A 25770-nucleotide genomic window follows, 5' to 3' on the forward strand; every position below is an offset into this window, starting at 1 on the left:
ACCGGAAAATACCGATAAAGGTCTTTTACTCTTTACATTTCGAACCGGCAAAAAAGAATGCAGTAGCAAGTAGAAAGTAACTTCTGGTAGCTTTGCCGGACTTAATAGTAAATGGTAGAAGGCCTCTATCGGTATTTTCCGGCAGATGTTTATGGTCAACTCCTCTGGCAGAAAGTGAAAGTTAAGTTACTTAAAGATTTCTACATGATCAAATGAACCTTGTCACGTCTCACCTTATATATCTTCACATAAATAAAATCACTCGAAATCTTTTGACGTAGGACTACATTTTGATTTTTTGTACTGGTGTGCAAATTCAAAATACTGAAAACCGTACAAACAGTGCTCAGGTTTTGAACATCTATATCTCAATCATTTTTCATTGATTTTCCATATCATTACATAAAATGCGTTAGAAATATTGCTACACTTTGGTTGGAGTAGATGAATCTATATCTAAAAAATCATATTTTAGATAATTGGTGATCGAAACTTCAGTTAGTAACGAAAATCTTTGTCCTGGTTTTCTTTAATAAATACGACAGTTTTGTATACATAAGTTCGCTTTTAGGAAAATCACTCATTCAAACCAAGATTCTGTATCGAATAGACTTATACACTTTGTGGTTCAGAAAAGAGGAAAAAGTTGCTAACACATCGTTCAAAAAGTCCAGGAACTAACCAGGAAAACATAATTTCGTGTGCAGGAGTATTTTTTATTCATCAATATTATTATTTTCAAATGACATACAATCGTTCTAGCACTTTAAAAATTTTTTAATACCATCCTTATGAAATGATTTGTGAATGGCCTAAACATCGGCTTCAGTTGCGGCGATGACTGTTTTATTCGAACCAAATATTTTGCCCTGGCGTGTCTTTTTCTGATCAGCAAAGGACAAGCTATCGCTGGGGGCTAGGTAATTGTGAACAACGCGGGTGAGGAAACAGATCGCAGCCCAATTCTTGAATTTCTTTATTGTTTTCATCGACTTATGGCACGGTGCATTGTCTTGGTTAACGGTGATTTCTTTGTTATTCTTATGAGGCCGTTTTTTACAACTTCGCTCTTCAATCGCATCACTAACTCAATGTAATAATCACTTTTGATGGTACTTTCCTGTTCAAGATAGTTGATGTTAATTATACATTGAACATCTTCAAAACTGATGCCATTCCAGCTACCTGTTACGTTTTCAGATGGCTTTCCCAGTCCCGGATAAAAATAGTGGATCCATGTTTCGTCCACTGTTTAATACCAACGCGTTCCATTTTATTGCGGTAGACTTTTGTTGATTATGAGCGAACACGGCACCCATTTGGAAAAGATATATTTTATGCCCAGATTGTCGTACAAGAACCACCTCAGCACATCTAATGTCACACATTTTGATTTTGCGTTCATACATCAAAAGCAAAGCCTTGGTATTACATTTCTGTAGTGGAATTTGACCTTCTGTTTCACCAGACTTCGCAGCCAATTCAGAGTGTACAGAACCATTGCATGGCTGGTGCTACGATTCTATTGACACTACGAATTCTTCCAGGTCGGGGCTCAAACATACGACAGCTGGTTTGTAAAACCAGTGCCTTATGCATTGAACCGCTACCCCGGTACTTCATACATCACGATTATCAAAACTTGCTTAATTTTTTCCCGGTTGACTCTTTCATTTGGCCACGTTCGAAATCAGAATACCACAAACCTTTATTTTGAATGGATCCTAGTGAAGAACACACTTATCATTTTTCATTAATTCGTCACTTATATGTCGGTAGATTCAGTGTTCGTTCTATTGATGTTAAATTTTGACATATGTTCTTTGAACGTGATCTCCGAGTCAGTCCTGGGACTTTTTGATTAATGTGTTATTCACATCAGTGGCTAGACTGTTTATGGATTTGGTGAGACACATTTTGATCGAAGATCGATTGTTCCTTCGTATTCGAGGATATGCAGGATGACCTCGATGATCATGAAGTACTGCATGAACGAATTCAGCACTTTCCATCAACAACCTCAACAAACTAAACGATCAGTATAACCAAAATTCTCAAAGAAATAATTTTGAAAGACACAGACACAACTAAGTTAAAACGGATCACAAAAGACTGCTGTCTCAATATTGAAAACACATATTAGAAGTGATTTTGAAACCAGCCTAAACCTTAGATACGAAATTTTCTTTCAAAACTTTGTGCCGAAAACTCTTCAAACTTCTAATTTACGCGTTTCATGAGAAGTTTTATAGAAACAATATTTTATTTAAAAAACGACTTTGCACTTTTTAGGGATAAATATCATTTCCTTAAGAATAAAGGAATACATACTTCAAAATAATGGGTTTTTCTCCCCGGTATGAAAAATTACCCACCTGGGTTTAACATGTTTCACCGGCCCTGGCAGTTCGTAAGACCATTAGACTTTTTATTTGTGTCTCAATTTAGCCGTTTCTGAGAAAATGAAGAAAGTTCCGTTCTTGATTTTGTTGATGTTTGTATTTCCGGTATTTCCGAAATCGAAAACAAGGATCTAGCCAAAATCCGTTCCTTTGTCCAGTATCTAACATGAACTACAAATTGAAACTGTTTTAAGCCAAATTTAGAAGTTTTTTTTTCGTTTTTTGAAACGTCGCTCTGAATGACAGTTTGCAGTTTTAAATACACTTCAACCTGTAGTTCCGGATCTAACTATTAGCAACTAACAAAACCTACAAATTGAAATAGCTTTGAGACAAATTCAGAAGATTTTTGTCCTTTTTTGTATCGTCGTTCTAAATAATGGTTTGCTATTTTTAACACACTTAAACCTGTACCTCCGGAGCAGGAAGTCGAATCCGGATGAAATCCAAAAGCAACCTATGGGACCATCAAACTTTGAGTTTAAGTTTGTAAAAATCGGTGTAGTCATATCTGAGAAAAATTAGTGACATTTTAATATATGTAATGACAATATAATGGACATACACACACATATACGTACCTACATACATCCACACACGCGCTGACATTGTACAACTCGACGAACTGAGTCGAATGGTACAACACAATTTTTACTTGTCAATTTTTCCAGTAATTGTTCAACTTTTCCATAATAACAATAATAGTAATGATGGATGCAAATTATATGGTTTTTGGTGTCGTGTATGAGAAAAGTGTATCATCCGTTGTCTACGTAGCAAATTTCATGCATGTAGAAAACTCACAAACTTCACAAATACACATTCTGAATAAGGTCCTAGAAAGCCCAAAATGTAGTATATACCTATATTGCCCAGAAACAGTTAAAATTACTGAAAGAAAGAAAATTAAAAAAACTGTGATCGAATAACTAATTCATAAAGGCTATTTTGTAAACAAAAGTTTCATAATTTTTTTATTATTTACAATAATACAACAAATTATGCTCTACAAAAAGCCACAAAATTTTAAGCAATTGTGCCATTGTGTACATATTGTTTTTTCAATTGGAATCGAAAAGCAGTCAGAATGACTTCCTTGGGCAACCTAGTGTTAAAATTGACGGTTTTAAATAAATAAATAAATAAATTTCACAAAAAACAACAACATAAATAAATCCAAACGTAATTGCACAGTTGCATACATGTTAAACAAGGAAAGAAGAAAGAAATCAAACATGTAAATCAATATTTTAATAGCAGAAAATGGGATCTTCTAAACTATAAGAAATAGTTTGAGTTTAAGTCACAGGCAAAGTTACTGGATTTGAATTTATTTAAAATATGGTCGAATATACCAATATCATACTCCTTCAAATTGAAACGTTAGATTTTTTGTGTCTTTACAGTCATTTTTGGAACATGGTTTTGCACTTAAAAAGTTTTCATACTATACTGAGTAAATATTGTGTAGACTTCAAACAATTCACTGATATAGCAGAATAAAAGCGTCAACTCATAGTACGGCCACTGGCAGCAGTGGTGCTAGATATATTAAATAATGAGTCATTGTTCGGACATTGCATTGAGATTAAAGATTTTCTTAAATTGTCCTACGAAAATTATGCATGCTCCGTTTCTTAGAGTTTCTTAGTTTCCCAATACTAAATCACATACAAACTTTAAACCACGGATTTCACTGATCGAGCTAAATTTGTTCATAGTTCCTATGGAAACCAAAAATAAATGCACAAAGTTTAGTGGAGCTGAAATGTAAATTTAGTTTCATTGTATAGTGCACTCTAAAAACATACACAAAAAATGTGGAATGATTTCTCAATATTAGGAGAATTATCCGAAAAAAATTTGCAACGAGGTAAATTTTAAAAATTTCATTTTGAAGTAATTTTTAACAATTTCTTCAAAAATAAAACTATTTGAAACCATTTAAAAAACTTCAAGTTTTTGCCTTTCTCATATAGAAAGGTTATGCAATCACTTGAAAATCCGCCTAGTAAAAATTGGCCAAGTGTCATATATCATTCGATTCAGTTCATCTAGCTGAGCAATGTCTGTGTGCGCGCGTATGTGTGTGTATGTGTATGTGTCAAAAAATCTCACTAGGTTTCCTCGAAGATGGCTGAACCGATTTTGACAAACTTAGATTCAAATGAAAGGTCTTAATATATTTTTTTAAATTTTCTTAGATTCAAATGACAGGTCTTCCTGAATTTCATCCGGATCCGACTTTCTATTCCGGAGTTATAGGGTAAAGTGTGTTAAATATTGTACACCGTCACTTAAAGCTGCGAAACAAAAACCGTAAAAAATTTCTAAACTGCACTCAAAACCGTTATTCCCAATCTTAGTAGCATTAGTAGAGTTTGTATGTCATGTTAGTTGGTGGCCGTACGAACCGACATCGATTATACCGGTTCTCGGGTTCCGGTGCTGGAAGTACATATAATAGTGAACCCACTTCGTTTTCTAATGAATGGTCTAACCGATCAGAGAACTGTTTCATTCTCTATGTTATACAAGTTAATGCACAAACAATCCCTTGGTTTCTTTCAAAAATTGAAGAGAAACATTTTGAATAGAATACCACAGTATTATATATGAGAAAGGCATCAATATACATAAGTTTTTCTTTGCCATAGCATGCCGTACTTTAAACCTAATATATTTCGAATATCACATTAGTATGTCGGTATTCATTAGTTAATCTAAACACTGTTTTTATCAAGCGATTTGCAATTATAAATTACATTAAATAAAAAACATTTATGTTGTACATGATCTTATAATTATTTCAGGTTTGTTTGTATCAGTTCATCACTTTTATTCAATATGTGTAAGATAGCTGGCTATTGGTTGAACTCATGGAAGGATAAGGAATCTAACATGAAAGAAAAATCAAATTGGAACTCCAATGGTCTTAATGAAATGATAAAAAAGTTTCATGTAAGGAAGGTCACGACAAGCAATAATGTCGCGAACTTGGGCATTGGATAGTCCACCTTGGGTACGCAAAGAATTTATTAGATGAGATCTGACATCACGATACTCCACGCATTTCTAAACGACATGATCAATATCGCGCCACAAGCACAATTATTAGTCTCGGAAAGTCTCATTCGAAGGAAATGTGCATCAAACGTGTAGTGATTGGACATGAGTCTTAACATCACACGAATGAAATCCTTACTCACATCCAGCGCTCTGAACCATGTCGATATTTTTGGGATAATTGAGTGCATCCACCGACCTAGATCATCTTTATCCCAAGAGTTCTTTAGTGAGACACACTATAGAATTCGTTGAAAGCAATCGGTCGCTCATAAGTTTTATCCTCAATAGCACCACGTTTGGTTAAAATATCGGCTCTTTCATTGCCTGGAATGGAGCAATGAGCCGGAACCCAGACTATAGTGATATGTCGTTCAGGCACTTATCATTTAAACACTAGAATATTACTTTGCCGACCAAAAGCAATACTGTACTCGAAAAAAATTCAACAGTCAAAATTGATCACAAAAAATTTATTTTTAGTCGGATATTTTAGAAACTCTCCGGGATTGAATGCACACAAGTTCGCTTTGTTTTTGCAATGTTGGTCTATTCAACTTTCTCTTCTAGGATAAGTGTCCTAGACTTACCACTATCCATCAAATGCGCAACACTTGACCAATTTTTCTTACACACTTTCATTCACTCTTTATTCAAATCCTTGTCGTTTTTGAAGACCTTTCCTGTTTTTCGAACCCTTCCAAGAGTTTTTCTATTGGACCAAATTCTGACTAGTTTGGCGGATTTGCTATCACGACTCCATCACCGGTTTCGTGCAATGGCACGGTGCCAGATCTCGCCAAAAGATAATGTCACCTTCGAGGGACTGGAGGAATGATAACAGGTATTTCTGGAGCCATTATTCTTCGTATATTTGGCCGTTGATTGATCACCTAAGTACTTCTTAGTACATCGTTGGTCAATCTTCTTCCGAAACATCTCTGTAGCATCCAGACAGCTGGGTATCTGCCTGGTGTACGATTTAATGTATGTCTCGTCGTCCATTACCATGCATTTCGGCTGCCCAACCTTCATATTCAGTTCATTGGTTGGACCCCTTCGTTACCTCGAAGACAAGAAATGAACCAGGCGGACGAATTGACCGTTTTTTGGCCTCGTCCCGAATCAAAAGGGTCGAATTGTGCTTAAAGTGATCCCTCATCTTCCTTTCGTTTACCGGGGTGCATTTCTTCGCTTTTACTCCGCTGCCAGCTTGCCGTGGGATCATCTGGATCTTCTTGAACGATTTTACTGAACACGATCGAACAGTCGATTCCCAACTGTTTCACAATCCATCTGTGCGACTAACCTGCATTTTCCATAATAGCGCACAATTGTTTCTTGATGTTTTTATGTGAACAGATTTATCTTTAGAATGGAATTTCTTGTCGATAAATTTGATTAAGAAGCATCAACGTGTTTGTCAATTTTTTCTTTAACTAGGAGCAAGTGAAAAATCGTCTAATGCAGAGTTCAATGCACAAGGCGCTGGTCTTAAAAACCAGTTATAGTATGTTCGAGCCCTGATCTGGAAGAATTTTTAGTGTCAATAGGACAGTTGTGCGTGCAATGATTCTGTACGCTAAGAATCGACTGCGAAGTCTGTTAAAACAGAATGGTCAATTTTCACTAAATGAATAAAATACCAAAACTTTCCTTTAGCTTCGTCACCTCGCATTTCCTCATTTACGTTGTCCGATTTCGTATCTCGATCAAGGCTTTGTATTATTGAGCCACTTTGACAAAATGACTTTCGGCAAGATGGACCATTCAAAAATTTGCAATGAATTTCGGAGATTTTCTTTATGTTTCGTCTTAGGCTTGTCAGTGCATAACAGTTTATGTTGAGCTGGCATGCCAACTAGCAGTTTAACACAAACCGCTGAGTAGACATAAAGTTAATGTAAAGACGTTGCATTTCGGTACAAAACAAAAAGTGATCACTTCCATAGAAAATAAATTCCATTTTATACCATTATATGAAAAATTTTGTCTACTATTTCGCCACTAAAGTCATGCAATAGTAACATACATAGATACTTTTCTTTTTGCAAAGGTCGTCTGTGTATCAGTTCTGATGAAAATTGCTATGAGCATACCGAAATACTAGTATCTGTGTCGGTTACTATTTCCTGACATCGCCACTAATACTAAAACTAGTAAATAAAATTTTTGATATAATTGATCTACCTAAATGGAATTGTTTTTCTTTGGAAGCGATTTAGTTGATTTCGCTAATCGCTCTAAAGAATTTTTTTTTGAAAAAGTGTTCGCTTAAACATTTTAAACGCGCATTCGAGGTTCTATATTCCAGGGTTGGATTTCAGTGTTTTATATTATAGGATGTGAATGATAGGATAATTCATAGTATTGAGATAAGATATAAATTTATTGACTGCAAGCATGGATTTACTTTATTAGGACTTAAAATTCATGTAATTAGATGAGTTTAAGTTTGACTGTTGAAACTACCGTGAAATCACATTGCTAAACTCCGTCTACAAGGTACTCTCTCAAATCCATTGTCATCGCCTATCACCAATAGCTAATGAATTCGTAGGGCCATATCAAGCGGGATTTACTAGGGCCGGCGCCACTGCAGATCACATATTCGCGATATGACAAGTACTCTAGAAGTGTCATAAGTACAACGTACCCACGCGAATGATGAGTTACGTCCAAATATCTGGGACACTCTCAAGTCCCTTCGAATCTCGGAGAGGGCTACGGCAAGGTGATAGATTTGTCTCTTATCTCTTTTTCAATATTTCTTTGCAAGGTGTGATTCAAAGAGCGAGGATCGATACGAATGATACGATCTTTCGAAAGTTCGTATAGCTTTTTGGTATTGCTGACGACGTTGGTATTGTGACCCGTAACTTGAAAAAAGATGTTGGGACCTGGTCTATGTTGGTAGAGGATCAACGCGCCCTTAGTGTTTCGGAAGGAAAGGTGCTGCGGACCATCTATGAAAATGGTTCTTGAATCTGATCTGGTGGGTACAAGAAAAAAAGGAGCACAGCGAGTAAGGTGGACCGATCTAATGGAGGGGGATTTACGAAGTATCCGAGTCTTGAGTGTCTGGCGACGAGCAGCCAAGGAACGAGCTACATGGATACGTTTGCTAGATACAGCAAAGAACACCAGGGGATTAGGCTGATAGATAAGTTAGGTTTGATTGATTCAATTATCCTGATCATTAAAAGTCTGTATGGAAAACCTACTTTGGGTTTTTTTTTCGAATATCGGACCAACCATCTTCTAGAAAATTAAGCATACCGGTAAACTAAAAATAAGCAAACTGGGTAAAATGAAATGATAAAAAAGATAAAACTAGAAACATGCGCAGCTTCTCACAAAATATCTATATAATATTCTGCATGATGGAAAGTATTACACAGTTCGAAAAACTCTTGTGATTTTAAATCTTATCAGATGCACATAAAAGGAGCGTAATATTTTACACAAATTTATATTCAAGAACATGAAAAATTGTGTGGTTTGAAAATTACATGGCTTTAAAACGAATGGAATGAAAATCATAAGATCGACAGCAACAACTCGAATTTCTGTACGAATGGAACATTGCGTCATTTGAGAAGTTAAGTAGTTATGACTTGTATCGTTTGTAGAATTATGTCACCTGTAAAAATTATAATTTATTTCTGTGTAGTTCGAAAGGCCCAGGTATCGGTAAGATTGAAAAAATAGCAGAATTAAAACTATACATCTTGGAAATTATTTTTATTGTACTCAGGTAGAACTATTTTTCCTTAAATGTTAAACCCTTATACTTCATTAACTTGAAAAAAACTCTTCGATTAATCATTTAACCATGTATTTATAGTATGCATTCAACTATGAAAGCCGTGTCATTGAAAAACACGACGTTTAAAATCGAGTCATTGTAAATGTTGTCTCGAAAAATTTGTGTTTATGAATAATGCTACATAACATCTTTTTCCATTTCTTTAATTTCAGTTATCTGTCGGTGTTGAAAACGGACACATTGAAGCTTATAACACTGACTTTGAGCTGCAGTTCGTACATCAACTAAAGTATATTCTCGGATTCTGCAGGTATGGAGAATTCTTAGTTAGAAAGAATTTAAAATGTCACTTTTCACACCTTAGAGAAACATTTGTGTACAATTCAATTAACATTGTTCTTGTATCTCCTACCGATATTAGAATGTATGGGATGAAAGTTATTCGAATGTGATCAGTAGGGTAACAGAGGTATTTTGGCCACTTCATATATTTTGGCCCACCTAACAAACTTTATCGATTTTATCGGATTTAATTGATGTGAAGTAACTCATGTTACATAAATTTGAATGTAAACACATTATTTTACCTATTGCGGAAGGGTTTTTCAAAGATATTACAACATTTGGTGGATATTTATTCAAAGTGGGCCAAAATAAAATCAATCCTAAAGTGGGCCAAAATACCTCTCTTACCCTATATGAAGAAATAATTCAATTCTGTAACGCCAATTTTGATTCAGGTGTTGCTGGAATATCACAATGGAAAGTTCAGCAATCAACATTGAGAGGATTTAATGACAAACGTTTCCAATGTTTATTGATCAAATTTTGAATGATTGACTCGATGTTCTCAATGAAATTACATATTTCCGCCTGGCAGTGTCGGGTCTAAAGTATTTGTAGGATTACGAAAATTATGCCAAGCCACAAAACCATCGAACCTCTTTAAACTTGTGTTTCGATGTTATTGCTGCGACAAATGTTTTCATTATCAAAAATATTATCGACTCAATCGTGTTCGTATTGGATTCGCAGTCAACGGAATTTGAAACCGATAAAAATGAGTTCCACAGTTTGTAAAAACTAAACTCACATAGTTGTCTTATTATATCTTACACGAGGTTTTCGGAATATTTGCTACTAATATGCAGATTGAAAAGGACAAGAAAGATAAATCGAGAAAATTTTGGCCTTGAAGAGAAACTCATTTTTTGATGATCGAGAAATGATGCAAATAATGAGAATACATCGATATTCACAAATCATTTGCCAAATAGTACAATTGTTCATTTTCTACGCTTGAACATGGTACAGAATCAATACTTTAATTAAGTCACATTGATAGACAAGCTGTGAGCGAGTATTTGAAAATAATGCAAGTATTTATTTTAATTATTCTTTGCTAAAAAAGAGCACTAAATCTTCAAAATTTTAAAGTTAGCTGACTCGAATTGGAAACAAGCTTTTCAGTATGAATTGCGTCGGAAGATTAGGAGGGCCGGTCTAAGGGAGCGTTACAATTTTTGTGGTACAAGGCGCAACATAAGCGATTTCAATGCTTCTGGTTACTATCCTGTGCTCCAAGCAGTCAAATTTCTATTCTGAAAAGCACCCTCAAATATTCTCTTTTACCAGATTTTTGACAGTGCGCTGAAAGAAATTAGAACTGTTTCCTAACCAGCCACGCATTATTTGAACCCGCGCCCAAAAAGAAGCTTCATCCGAGGAAATCATTTCAGTTTCTCCGTCAAGCTCAATACAGATTATGCTAAGCAGAGTTATCAAGCTTGTATTGCAGCTTGGCTTTTTGTAAACGTCGCCTGATAGTATTAAGGCTAACATGAACTCTTTTTTTTTGCAAAGTTTAGCCTTGGATTTCCGCAGACATAGAATAGGAATTTATATGAAATTCAATTTATAATTTATAACTTTTAAACTTTACCCAAGCAGCAATTGAAACTTGTTATAATCGGCATGTTTCACAATTGTTTCATATAGGTTATTTTTGTTAGATAGGTTAGACAATTGATTCAACACGTTTTTGTAAGGGATGTAAAATTCATTCATATTACTGCTTATGAAACCAACTCAAACATCTGAATGGAGTAAGTTCCACATCCGGGTTTTCAACTGACTGAACGACAAGATCATTTGAGCAGTTTCAATTCTGGTTTTCACTTAGCAAACATTACTGTTGTAAAACATATGAAACAAGAAACTTGTTGCACATCATACAAGAAAAGTACGCTTTTCCAATCGCATAATCGTTGCGAGAAGAGTTAATAAATTCAGTTCTAGAACAATGTTTGATACTTGGGTATCGTATGCTGGTAAGTGAGACTCCTGTTTCAATTCTCTTTCCGGTGATAAAATGCCTTTCTCATTATCGTATTGTATAAGAAATTTATGCAATCGCCGATTTAAAATTTTTTACTACTATTTTTAATATTCAATACTGTTGTTATATGCACATTGAAAATAGTAGTCCAATAAAAACGGCAGTCTATCGAATCAGCTGCGTATATTAAGGGATTGGACTTGGTACGAAAACTAATGCATATTTTTTCCAAATTACAAATTGGGACTTGTAGCTGAAGGTAGAGATAACTTGGGTAAAAACCTAGTTATAATGAAAGTTTTTTTCAATTTCCAAACACTGTCAGGTTTAGTCCGATCTCCCCTATATTATGAAAACTCTTTTTTTTACACTCAAAATAATAATCATGTTATAGTTACGTGAAAAGTTATGTGAATATTTTCCACCCTACTTTTCACGTAGGTTTTAATGGACTTACATTTAAAAGCTTTTTAATGCACCATCCTGTAAAAGTTACGTGTTTTATAGGTAAAATGTAATGTACTACTTATATCACATTTACCTATCAGTTCATATCAAATTTAGATACCAGAGAATTACTATTTTATATATTGGTTAAAGTCAAAAGGGAGATTTCAGATTCTTATATAAATCTAGGAAGTGAAAAATAAAACATTTATTTCAGAAAATTAGCATAAAATTTTAATTGCTGAAAATAAAAAGCAACTATAACGTCGTGGGATCTCGAATCGGCAAGCCTTCAGAAATCGTGTTGTCACTGCCATCCAACCGAAGCCGAAGTCGAGATACGAGAACTCCCACAACACTACCGATGCAGGTTGAAGTCGCATTACAGGTTCGAGCTTCATACCGATTTTGAACTCGTTTTTCGGTGGACCAACGACCTACATTCGGAAGGAACGGCAAACTTCCGAACTCACGCAGGCACTCGGTCTAGTTGAACACATGGAAACTTTCATACTGGAATGGTCCGGTCGATGGATTAAAAAATTGTAATTAAATAACTTTTCTCGCAAATATTTATACTACTTACACTTCGAGGGCCACTGCTCGCCATTTTCAAAATCGAGTTTTTAACACTGGAAATTTACGTAGATTGTTTGACGTTTGGTCAATTCACGTAAACCTTATGTGATGACTCTATTCATTTTAGGGGATGTTCGTATAACATTCATTTTCGTCACGTAAAATATTCAATTTGACATTTGAAACCATTTTACGTGATTTTTCAAGTGAATCGAACGTGTATTTTTATTTGAGTGTAGATATTTAAGTCAATTATAAAATGAATAATTTCCTACAAACGACTTTATAAACAATTTTTTTTTAGGTAATTGTATACATATTATATACGCATACTTACAGAAAAATGTTTCTGGATACTCGTCTGTATCGATCAGAAACTTTTCGATAAATATTAATTTTATAAAAACCCATAAGATATTGAAGTGGGTTCTGTTTTCTAGTTTTTTTTCTCTATTTCCCGTTCTTCCGAAACTGAAAACCGAAGACAAAATTTGACAGTATTTATCACAGTGTCCTTGAGACCCCCCTCCTCCACAGAAATTTTTTTGCTGAGTACGCTTCTGTATCGAAAAAATACTTTTCGTTTAATATTAAGTTTATAAAAATCGATTTAATAAATCCATATAAAATTGAAGGGAGTTCTGTTTTGTTGTTTTCCACTATTTCCCGTTTTTCCTTAAACTGGAAACCGGAGACCGAATTTGACAGTTTTTATCACAGTGTTGCTGTGCTTTTACGATTTTTTGTATCGCCACTTGAGTGACGATTGGTAATTGTTAAAACCTTTATCTTATAATTTCTGAAGGAACGCAAAGCGCTCCATTTTCTCGGAGAAGGTTGAATCGATTTCAACAAACTAAAAACTATTGGATTGTAGATCAAGTTCGAAAATCACATGGTTGACCCTTGCGGTTCCGAAGATATCATTGTAGAAATGACGTACCCGACAAGCCACACTTTGCTCTTCTTCGCTCACTATTTTCGAAAATGGAAGAATTGATTTTACACCATTGATCAGATTCGAAGATCATATGACCAACATATCCAGCTCTGGAGACATAATCGTATAAATGACGTAACCGACAAATAGCGTCCTTTTTTATCCGCATTTTTTCAGTTTTTGCCAATAATCAAGTTCAAACTTATATCTGCTAATACATTTGGTTTCTGAAATGTTGCCGAATATGCGACGTAAGTGCAGAAACACGCTTTTGTGAACTACCCGAATCAATATGAATCAATCTCAATGAAAAAATAAGTTTTAATGAGACTTTTGGAATGGCAAAACAAAGGCATTATCACACAACTAGGTGGATTAGTAAGAGTTTTTTTTGCATATATCCGCATAATTATACTTGTATATTCTACAACCGAAGGTCGGATCCGGGTAAAATATGGGAGTTTTGTGACCACAAGATCTTTTTAATTGAACTCAAGTTTGTTTCAATTCGATTCCTAGCATTCTTCGAGAAATGTGAATGCACAACAATATAACTTACACACAGACATTTTGCGATCTCGACGAATTGAATCGAATGGTATGTTATATGAAAATTGTATCACAAGTGGGGTTTCACAGTATTACTCACACTAATAATCTAGGTAAAAACAGTAAAAGACTAAATATCGCTACTTTTTAGCTAGATCATTAGTAGATTCTATTGACAATAACACTTTTAATTGCCATGTAATTCTATTTTTTCACTGTCATGCAATTACACTTTTCCTAAGTATAACAAATGTAATTCATCTGTTATTCACAGTATTTATCAGTGTATCAGTTTTTATTATCTGTTGTATAAAACACTGATGATGACTGTAATCACGTGATAGTGACAAAGTTGAAGTAAATGCTAAACTACAGTGTAAATATATATAATATGAAATATAAATTTATACTTTATGTTTCGTCTTCGACTCGTTAGTACATAACAGTTTATGTTGAACTGTTATGTTACCCAGCAGTTCAACATAAACCGCTAAGCAGACATAAAGTTTCTGCTATATACAGTTGCGCCGAAGTGCAATGTCTTTACTTTCGTGTCGAACGTAAACTTGTTTTGACTTATACTAGCCGATTCATGTGGTGGCCACTGAGGGGTTAACCTATTTTGTGCTTAGGGCACATAACCGTTTTTATACTTTATGTACAGTACAGTACACAGTAAAGACGTTGCACTTCGGTGCAAACAAAAAAGTGATCTGTACTTAACAGAAACTTTATGTCTGCTTAGCGGTTCATGTTGAGCTGCTCAACATAAACTGCTATGTACTGACGAGTCGAAGACGAAACAGTTAAGTGATAAGATGTAAAGCTAAAGCAGATTTGTTTCATTTGAATTTAATTTCATTTGAATTTCATTTCATTTGAATTCATTTCATTTGAATTTCATTTCCAGAGTTATCGTCAAGCAAGAAAAAGTGAAGAAAAACTCAGATTTTCTGATTCCAAAACCCAACAGCACACGTATCTTGCCTATCACTATTGGCAATGACAACGTAGCAGAAATCTACGGTCCAGAATATGGTCTAGTTTATTTGCTGAAAACTCCGCAGGATCCTCTACTGCATATTCATCTATACGAGTGTGAAAAATACGAACAGGTGAGTTCCGAATGTTATATTTTCAAAATTTATCGTATCCAAACGTTAGCTTTAAATTCGTTCCAAATAATTACTGTACTAACGTTTCCAACTTTATTTGGTTGGCTATCACGAGAAGGTAATTGATAGGTTTATTGAGGGACTGAAAGCATATTTCGAAACAAAGCTCGAAGCTCAGGCAGTATTATGCCCCAAAAGGGTGTTCGTAATTAACTTATATTTGAAAAAAAAACGCTAAACCTCCATTCAAACACGCGAAACAAACAACCCCTTAGAGAATAATATAGAATGACAAAGCAAACATCACAAACGTTTACCGCTAAATTCTGATTTCAAGCCAGACCTGATTCGCGCACCCTCCACGAAAAAAGGTGTGAAGTTAGCGGTGTTAATAGCACCTCCAGAGTATATACACATGCATGATATGAGATTATATCGCATCACTAGCAAAGCATTTGCGATTGCTGTAGCTCTGCGCCGTGTGGGTATAGTAAGATCTGTGATCTTGTATTGAAATCTGTGTGACTCAGCAAACCAAACAAACGTACTCTAATGTCGGAGTGCCTTGCTATTGCTTTTTGAAAACGTATGGAAAATAATGTTTTCATTTCATTTGATGTGTGAGCGTTAAACTTAACTAAAATCTGGCAGCGGTAAGTGATCGACTCGTATTTAGTTGCATCTTACCAATACTCCAGCTTACTGCTAATGTTCTATTCCTTACCAATCGTATCCAAACCTTTAATCTTTAAAATCAGTTATGACTTCTGAACATATCTGAATATGAAACACTAATATACCCAATCATCAGTAGCTGTTTAATCGTAATCTGAATCCTTCCAAGCCTGGACTCTAACTTAAGACAACTGGCTTGGAAGATCAGTGCCTCATGCATTGAACCATCAACTCGTGTTGATTGATTTACTGGTCCTTAAAAGAGGCGAATTTTCCTGGAATGCGATAGACCAATTCGATAGTCCCACGCAAGGATGGCTTTTATCGTATCAAAGAACGTTCACTGGCAACTCTTCAACGATTGAATCAGTGCCATCAAAGAGAAACGGAAATCATCGCAACAACAAAAACATGGCATGGCTCATTTAACATAGAATCTACACCAGTGCGAGTGCGAATTTCACTCGATGATATTTCTGAGAATCAAAGGTTAGCACGCTGCTGTGGGGATCCTCTCTGAAGCAACAAACGGTCGCTTATTCTCGTTTCGCGATCCGATTTTATACAGGCAGTTGACAATTGCGATAGAATAATTTTACTATTGCCGCTTATTCTAACTATGTGCATATAACCTTTGTATAAGTTGTGTCTATGAAAATGTCTGTGAATGCTCCACACAAGGGTTTTGAAATATTGCAACCTAGTATGAGAATCATCAAGTTGAATCATCGATTCGATTTTCTGCGATAATTGTCAACTTGCGATTCTCTCTTGGGAAATTCCACACAGCAACGATCATTATCAGACTGTAATTTTTTTAAGGGCGTGAAATACTCAGAGTATGAAGTGGAGCGAAGTGGAGTAGCAAAATTCTCTCACGGTTCATGCATTGAGAGGCTCGAGTTCTTTTTTTTCTTTGCTGTGTCAGTTTGACGGCTAAGACCAGTATCGGTCCATCTCGCCTCCTCGCCGACTCGAGTTCTTATAGCATCTTCTACCGGATTAAAAATGTTGTATACAATATAGCAATATAGCAGCTTCTGTCAAATTTTCGGCAATCACCAACACTGGTCCCACGACAAAAGGGCCTAACTGCAAATGAGAGCCTCTCTTCGTTTACTTTCTCTTTTGATTATAACGGAGCCATTATTGTAAATTCTCTAAAGTTTTCGATAAAAATCGAAAGTTTGTAGTTTTTCCTCGAAAGTTTTGCGAAGAGTAAAGCGTCAAATATAAAATCAGTTCGGTAAATCGTGAAAGAAAAAGTAAACAAAGAGAAATTGTCATTTGCAGTTAGGCCTTTTTGTCGTGGGACGGTCGAATTGAATAATGCTGAACATGGCTCGCATTCACTTGGCCTCAGATACATTCCTCGGCATCTTAGAGCTAAGGCAGTGTGCCTTATTCAATATGTCGTTGAAAACAAACAGTTAAGTAATTTATCCAGTGTGACTTCCTCGCGAATATCGATGGCGCTTTTTCGCTGCTATGTATTTCTAAACAAATTTCATTGCGATGTTATGTAATGTATCGATGTTAAATTTGGCCAGAAGTGTTTTCGAGATTGGTGCTTAATGGTATCAACCTGTTCTTCAAACATATAATTTCATAAATTACTGCATTTATAGTTCGTTTTGAACAGAAAATTGAAAAACTTAAGCCACATGTGCCAATCGCTTGCCAACTGATTGCTTTCTGACCTAATTTCTCTATCGCGAATGGTGTCTCTACAGTTGGTGCACTATCTCCAACAGAATATGATTTTGGGTAACCTCCTTCCCAGTGCCTCTTGTTTGCAGAATTTTCCTTTTAGTCTCAAATTTAATTCGCGATATTTCAACTGCAACGTACATACTAATCGGAAATGAACGATCCGAATAATCTTTTTTTACATTTATACTACGTAAATTGTGCCTACACGCTAAAGTAATTCACTCTAGTCTATAGGTAGCAACGCACCCAATGTTTATAACTAGTTTTTGATACAAACTTTTATTACACTTCATTCACATAATTTTTTAGTATTAAAAATGTCTACTCTTCACTATACTGGGCTGAGGGCAATTAAAAATTTAAAAAATCGTCGCGTAACCTTTTTCTGTCCTAATTTTGACCGCATATAACTTCTTCATTTGTTAATGGATTTATATGTTTCAACCACCAATCCATTCGAAAAGTCTTTACTTAAATGTGCATAATAAAAGTCGAAATGTTTTCCAAAAGTACACCAAGTTCTCACGAGCCAATCACAGCACGTTATCAGGACAACCAGCAAAATAACTATACTTATACTATACTTGGTCATTGAACTATCGAGTATCTCATTTAACAGACACTTTGACCGTACCGATTACAGTTGACGATGATTTTAGTCAGTCTGTCAAGGTCATTTGACATGACTGACAATTTGCAGCTCTGGTCACAACAGCAGTACTGTTGTACTGATGAAATTAATTGTTGGTTCATGTATACCAAAATCACACAAAAAAATCATATTGATATATAGTATTGTTAAAATAATCATGAATAACAAAGTCGACAAGTATCAACGAGAATAGTATATGGATTACACATTCGGAAATCCAGAAGTGCCTATGATTGGTTATGTGTCTCATTATTGAACGTTTGCGATTTGATGATTCGTGATTCAATTCATGTAAATTTTATGGTAATCTATTCAGAATGATTTTGTTTGAATTTGGATATCATCAGAGTTTATGCTTTTCAATGTCAGTTTGAGCTAATCAGCATATTACAGAAAAATTTTAATAACAAATAATTTCTCATAAAGACTGTCCCAGAAAGTATGGACGCACTTTGATTTCGCTGTAAATAATTTACAAGTATTAGATATTCAAATTTTATTCGATATACTGATAATATTAGACTACAACAACAGAATATTATTCTCAACATTTGCTACTTAGCCATTGTAGACTAGCTGGCGCACCTTCTTGAGAACGTTTCTCATTAAATTCCGTACAGACTTCTTGGCGACAAGTTTTGACACTTTTTTCCAATCTTTTTCGAACTGTTGAATGGTTTCGGCTGCCGAGACATGTTTCCTAAGATGTGCCTTCGTTAATGCCCGAAATTCCTCAATTGGTCGAAGTTGTGGGCAATTTGGTGGATTCATGGCTCTTGGGACATTTTTGGTAATATACCATTCTACCGTTAATCTCGATTAGTGGCAAGAAGCAAGATCTGGCCAGAAGACAACAGGATCCTTGTGACTTTGAATTCATTTAAGCAGTGGGGTTTTGAAATATTGCAACCTAGTATGAGAATCATCAAGTTGAATCATCGATTCGATTTTCTGCGATAATTGTCAACTTGCGATTCTCTCTTGGGAAATTCCACACAGCAACGATCATTATCAGACTGTAATTTTTTTAAGGGCGTGAAATACTCAGAGTATGAAGTGGAGCGAAGTGGAGTAGCAAAATTCTCTCACGGTTCATGCATTGAGAGGCTCGAGTTCTTTTTTTTCTTTGCTGTGTCAGTTTGACGGCTAAGACCAGTATCGGTCCATCTCGCCTCCTCGCCGACTCGAGTTCTTATAGCATCTTCTACCGGATTAAAAATGTTGTATACAATATAGCAATATAGCAGCTTCTGTCAAATTTTGGTTACTTAACTGTTTGTTTTCAACGACATATTGAATAAGGCACACTGCCTTAGCTCTAAGATGCCGAGGAATGTATCTGAGGCCAAGTGAATGCGAGCCATGTTCAGCATTATTCAATTCGACCGTCCCACGACAAAAAGGCCTAACTGCAAATGACAATTTCTCTTTGTTTACTTTTTCTTTCACGATTTACCGAACTGATTTTATATTTGACGCTTTACTCTTCGCAAAACTTTCGAGGAAAAACTACAAACTTTCGATTTTTATCGAAAACTTAAGTATACCAAAATCACACAAAAAAATCATATTGATATATAGTATTGTTAAAATAATCATGAATAACAAAGTCGACAAGTATCAACGAGAATAGTATATGGATTACACATTCGGAAATCCAGAAGTGCCTATGATTGGTTATGTGTCTCATTATTGAACGTTTGCGATTTGATGATTCGTGATTCAATTCATGTAAATTTTATGGTAATCTATTCAGAATGATTTTGTTTGAATTTGGATATCATCAGAGTTTATGCTTTTCAATGTCAGTTTGAGCTAATCAGCATATTACAGAAAAATTTTAATAACAAATAATTTCTCATAAAGACTGTCCCAGAAAGTATGGACGCACTTTGATTTCGCTGTAAATAATTTACAAGTATTAGATATTCAAATTTTATTCGATATACTGATAATATTAGACTACAACAACAGAATATTATTCTCAACATTTGCTACTTAGCCATTGTAGACTAGCTGGCGCACCTTCTTGAGAACGTTTCTCATTAAATTCCGTACAGACTTCTTGGCGACAAGTTTTGACACTTTTTTCCAATCTTTTTCGAACTGTTGAATGGTTTCGGCTGCCGAGACATGTTTCCTAAGATGTGCCTTCGTTAATGCCCGAAATTCCTCAATTGGTCGAAGTTGTGGGCAATTTGGTGGATTCATGGCTCTTGGGACATTTTTGGTAATATACCATTCTACCGTTAATCTCGATTAGTGGCAAGAAGCAAGATCTGGCCAGAAGACAACAGGATCCTTGTGACTTTGAATTCATTTAAGCAGTGGTGATGAAGGGTTTTGAAATCTTACCGCAGCTGCAAATTGCTTGCCAGATCATAACTTTCTTACCAAATTTTTCGACTTTAATCGATGTCTCGGACTGGTTTAACACTTGCCCTTATCGCACCGAATAATATTGTGGTCCCGGCAAGGATTTGTAATCGAGTTTCATGTAGTTTTCGTCGTCCATGATTATGCAGTTCAAATTTCCAGCAAGAATCGTATTGTACAGCTTTATAACCCTCGGCCTGTTCGATGCTTCTTGTTTCGGACTACGTTTTGGTTGTTTCTGCTTCTTATAGGTTCGAAGATTCAAACGTTCTTTAGCACGAAGAACATTTGACTTCGAAGTGCCCACTTTTTTGGCCACATCCTGAACAGAAACCTTTTTCTTTTGCTCGAACACCTTCAGTATACGTTTATCCAACTGAGGGTTAGCAGGACCTTTTTTCGACCCGTTTTTGGTTTATCCTCAAAGATGTTATCCTCACCGAACTTCCTGATTGCATTTCGCATGGCTTTTTCACTTACTCCTTCCATTTTTGCTATCTTTCTCAGTGACAGTCCGCGTTCTATGAACCATTTGTACACAATTTTTCGACGTTGTTCTGCTGAAAGTCCACGCATTTCGAAGCAAACTAATGAAAACAAATAAACAACTGCACAAGTGGTTAGAGAAGAGTGTAAACAACAGGACGCAGCCATAAAAATTGGCAGATTCTGAACCATTGCGAAATGGCAGCGGTTTTTGGTTGCGTCCATACTTTCTGGCACTAATTATTAACGGTTGCTTGCTAAGTTATTGAATATTCAATATTTACATAACAAATCAATACACCGATTGCGAATTATTGTCATAAGCTTCCCTAACAAAGATTTCTCTAGCTACTTCGATTTGGTTTAATAAAATAAACGTTTGTCTCTGGTTACTATAGCTTTTGGTTCCTGTGATATAATAGTGAAATGTAAAATAGGCGGATGAGTGATGTCAGCGACATAACCGGATTGACGTGAATACGAATAACATTAGCTCGCTGAAACTGAAACTGTGCCTTTAAAAAACACGATATCAGCTCCTGATAATGACAAATGCAGGTTAAAATTGGGGCTAAATAATAGATATAATAATAATAATACTACACGGAAAGACCGAAATTAGCATTTTGGCGAAAAAATTAGTTGATTTTCTGATTTTAGTTAGTTATTTTTTGAGACAACTAAAAAAATCTTACTTTTGCTAATTTAGATTTTTTAATTCTAATTCTCTTAATAATAATAAAATATTTGTTGAAATGGCTATTTTTTTAGTTGAATTCACCAATTAAACGTGCTGTCATTTCTTAGCTAAGGCACGCTTCATATCCATTCAACTAATTTTTTAGTTGAATTAGAGAAATAAAACGTTGTTTTCAACCAACATAAATGGTTGAATTGGTTTCTGCAATTAGCAGCTATATGGCGCTCGTTAACACCGTAATGACTACTAGCCACTAGATGGCACACTACTACCGAAAAAAATTTCAGTCGCGGTTATCTTTTCTATATTTGCAGGTATAAATACGATGTTGTATTGGAGAAAAAGACATAAGCGAAACATAAACTTCTTTTTGAAAATTTTACTTCTAAATCGCTGTTTTCTTCATTCGACTTCGCAAAATCGACTCTCTCACTGAAAACTTTGAGCACTCGGAAAACAAAAACCGAATACAAGTAGTACACCGGACGGCGTAGCCCGGAATGAGAAGATACAAAAAACCATCATTTGACGTGTACAATTAGAGTGCAACATTCGAAACTCACTTCACTGTTTCGCGTAAAAACATTATTACCCACAATCGCTTTAACTGCGCACAAATTCTGAATAAATACACTTTCCACTAACAGTTTACGTCATTTTTACATATCGGTTTAGAAAATTATATAGGGATATATCGTAACACATGCGAAAAACATCTAAACAATTTGCGAGCAGTTTCAACAAGACTGTCCCTTTTAGCTTTTTAATGGATTGTTTTGCTTTGACACTGCTGTCCTTCAGTAATGACGGTGATAGATAAATAGAATCAAAGTTTCTGATTTTAATAACGAAATTAGTTGTCAATGAGAATTTCGTGTTGGATTGAAATATTGCTGGTTTGTGTCCAGAATATTCGCCAACTAAACACTTTCTCTAAAAATAAGAGTTTTTTTCAGCACAGTAAATTCTAAATTTTAACTAATTTTATAGTTATTTTGGAAATTTTGTTGTTAAAATCAACTAATTCAAAAACAGTAATACGAATTAGGCGCAGAGCTAATTTCGGTCGTTCCGTGTAGTAAAATGACTAACGCCACACAATGAAAGTAAATGAAATAATAAAAATAGTTCTTTATAATAACGCATGCGCTATCCAAAATAACAAACAAAAATCAATCAACGAGTTGTGATAAAATCGAGTACAATATCTTTGCTTCGTCTCTAAGAAGCAATACCGCAGAAAAAATAGTTCGAAAATTGTTCAATACTACAATATTACTAGTGACGCGAAAACTCGATGCGAATGCTCCTAATTTCATTTCACTCTTGCAGTCAATCTATCGAACAGAAACAACAGATCTTACTCTAACTAATGGTTTTCGTTAAAGGGATGACTAACAGAGCTCAGATGAACTTACTCTATAAGCTTAACCAAATTACATTTGGCGACAATGCCAAAGTAACGAATTGACAATTGACTCGAAGAGATTTTTATATATCATTTTCTCAAAATAATAATGTGTTCACCTCGACATAATAACAGTCTTGTATTTTGCTTCTGTATAAAACATTCGCGTATCACAGAAATACAATTGATGTGACGTTGATAATGTTATTGAAAGCCTTTCCTACTTCGCTCGAATAGCGAAGATACAGATACGAATATGTTTGCGGTGTTCACAAGTGACTAATTGACATTTGACCCCCCCTTGATTGGTGTAGAAGATCGATCAAAACTTAAGCGAAAAGACCATTAACGATCACACGATCGAGTGAGAATCGCCGGTGCAACACACTCACTCACCAGCTGTCCATCCGAAGTACAAGTGATGTGAACCGCTAACGGATAAAATGTTGCTTTTAGTTTCACGGTTACAACCAGACGGCAAAACGAACACTACTGCACGATTTGCACATAAACGTATTGTATATGCTGTGGTGATTCTGAACCAGATTTTCCGCCCGCTGCTGCCCACTCTGTTTCGTGTAGGACTTCTGTACACATATGTATATATTTTTCTCACTGTAACCGCGTGGAAGCCGCATTTGTTTTTCATGCCAAACTGGTCGGCTAGTTTAATTTTATTTCCCGAACATTTCGGTTGTATTTGAAACCGCTGCACGACTCAGTCGGATTTTTTCTTGCAAGCGCGTGTGAGAAAAACGAGGAAGAAAATTTCTTGAGCTCTTGTCTAGATAAAAAGTGCCAAACAGAAATCGAAAGTTATATCGGAAGACAAAGTGCCTGTGATTTCCTTTTTCTAAGATATTAAAAGTAAAACCTACTTCGTGTTCGACTAATTAAATTAATTGCACGTTTTTCCTCGCATCGTGGAAACTTCGCATCAGTACGAATCAGATCCAGACATTCAAAGAGTGTTGCTGCATGCGATACTGCAAAGAATAACGGTTGGTAAAGTGTTGTGCTGCATGCAAGATAGGTGGAAATTATTCTGCAGATGCAGATAATAGTGGTTATGAAACAGTCTGCTGAATAGAGTTCCCTCATCAGTCATACAGCAGTACAGTAAATAGCATCAGTTTCAGTATTCAAGTTGAGGACAACCAGCGAGTAACTTATTATTTTGGCGCATACAGACAACAATTTTGGTCCTTGTTGAACATCAAACGTATCACATGTTAATACTTTAAATGAGTACATTTTAGCCTTTTCAATTCGAAACAATTGTATTCACAACTTACACATTCTCTCCGAACATTTTTGGGTGGAGTCTTTCGAGACTTCAAAAATAAAAATAAAAGATAAAACTGTTGAAGTTCGAAGCAATCAACTCGTGAATCGAAAAGATACACGTCAAATTTTGTTAGACTGGCAACAGTAAAATAATACAAAGAACGAATCGAACCAATTGTATTTTCAATTTGATTTACTTTGAATTTTGTTTTCTAACATTACGGTTTATAACGTTATATGGGGACAGGTATAGCGAGATGGGTTTCATGCAGCCAACCAGCGATACAATCTCAAAAATATCTCAATAGTAATCAGGAGAAAATTTGATATAAAGATATCTTGCGATGAAACTACTTTGCGGTTTCCATATAGCATGCATGAAAAAACAGTAATTCCTTTTCACAGAAATCCAGGTTAGTTTTATGACATTTAAATGCCATTTTGTATTTGATATGTTACCGTTTCTCTTGTAAGCTGAAAGCTTTCCATAACTTTAACATACCATGATATCAAAAATTAGCAACGTTTTGATGTTTTATATAACAATACAACTCTAATTATACAGGAGATGGTCATTGAGCTGAAAACCATAATACCGAGAGCCGAACTGGTATTTACGTCGAAAGCGTCTTCGCCGAATCGGGCATCTCGCCGAAAGGGTAATTTTGCGAACTGAATATTTAACTAAAAAATATGGCACTGAGCATATATATCGTTTGATTTTTAAATGTATGATACAACGAACGTAAATGAAATGTAATATTGCTGCTGTAATACTACCATAGGATTTATCAGGTCTTTATCAAAGGAAATATTTTGATGTTTGTAGAGCTAAAAATTAACGTGTTTTAGTTCTTATATGAGTAAACAGGTGGAAACTCAAACGTTTTTTTTTCTCTAAATACTAGTGGTAGTTGAAGTTGTAGTATGCAACCCTTCGATAGTGGACTTACAATGTCTCTTATTTATTTTGATGAATACAACATATTAAGTCGAACCGTCAAACAATATGAAATAGCTGTTCTCATTGAATAAAAAATCGGATACAGGCTCTTTATCGAAATTATTTATAATTTTTATATCTGATAGATAATTGATGTGGTGCAGTAACAAAACCGAAACTAAGGTGGATATTTCAGTTGCACGATTCTTAATCTACCAAACGGATGTGACACCAATCACAGATGGTAAAAAAATGTCCATTTCGAAATACAGCTATAATGGCTGCGGCCGAATTTCGAAGCCCAATTCATGCCACGGTGGCAAGC

General features: G+C 35.3%; 1 protein-coding gene across 6 annotated transcripts in view; it reads left to right on the forward strand.

Annotated features, from left to right (window-relative positions):
* LOC131433165 (TBC1 domain family member 4) overlaps window positions 1-25770 on the forward strand; it is a 53968-nt gene that overhangs the window by 2338 nt on the left and 25860 nt on the right. For 3 of the 6 annotated variants that reach the window (XM_058600020.1, XM_058600021.1, XM_058600022.1), the window contains 2 exons: window positions 9450-9547; window positions 15001-15205. In XM_058600020.1, the coding sequence (XP_058456003.1) occupies window positions 9450-9547; window positions 15001-15205 (303 nt within the window). Of the gene's footprint in view, window positions 1-9449; window positions 9548-15000; window positions 15206-23892; window positions 24217-25770 lie in introns of those variants that run through there. The other 3 variants (XM_058600023.1, XM_058600024.1, XM_058600026.1) reach the window with 1 other exon arrangement.

This window comes from Malaya genurostris, chromosome 2 (genome assembly GCF_030247185.1).
Source record: "Malaya genurostris strain Urasoe2022 chromosome 2, Malgen_1.1, whole genome shotgun sequence".
In the NCBI taxonomy this organism is placed as follows: Eukaryota; Metazoa; Arthropoda; class Insecta; order Diptera; family Culicidae; genus Malaya; species Malaya genurostris.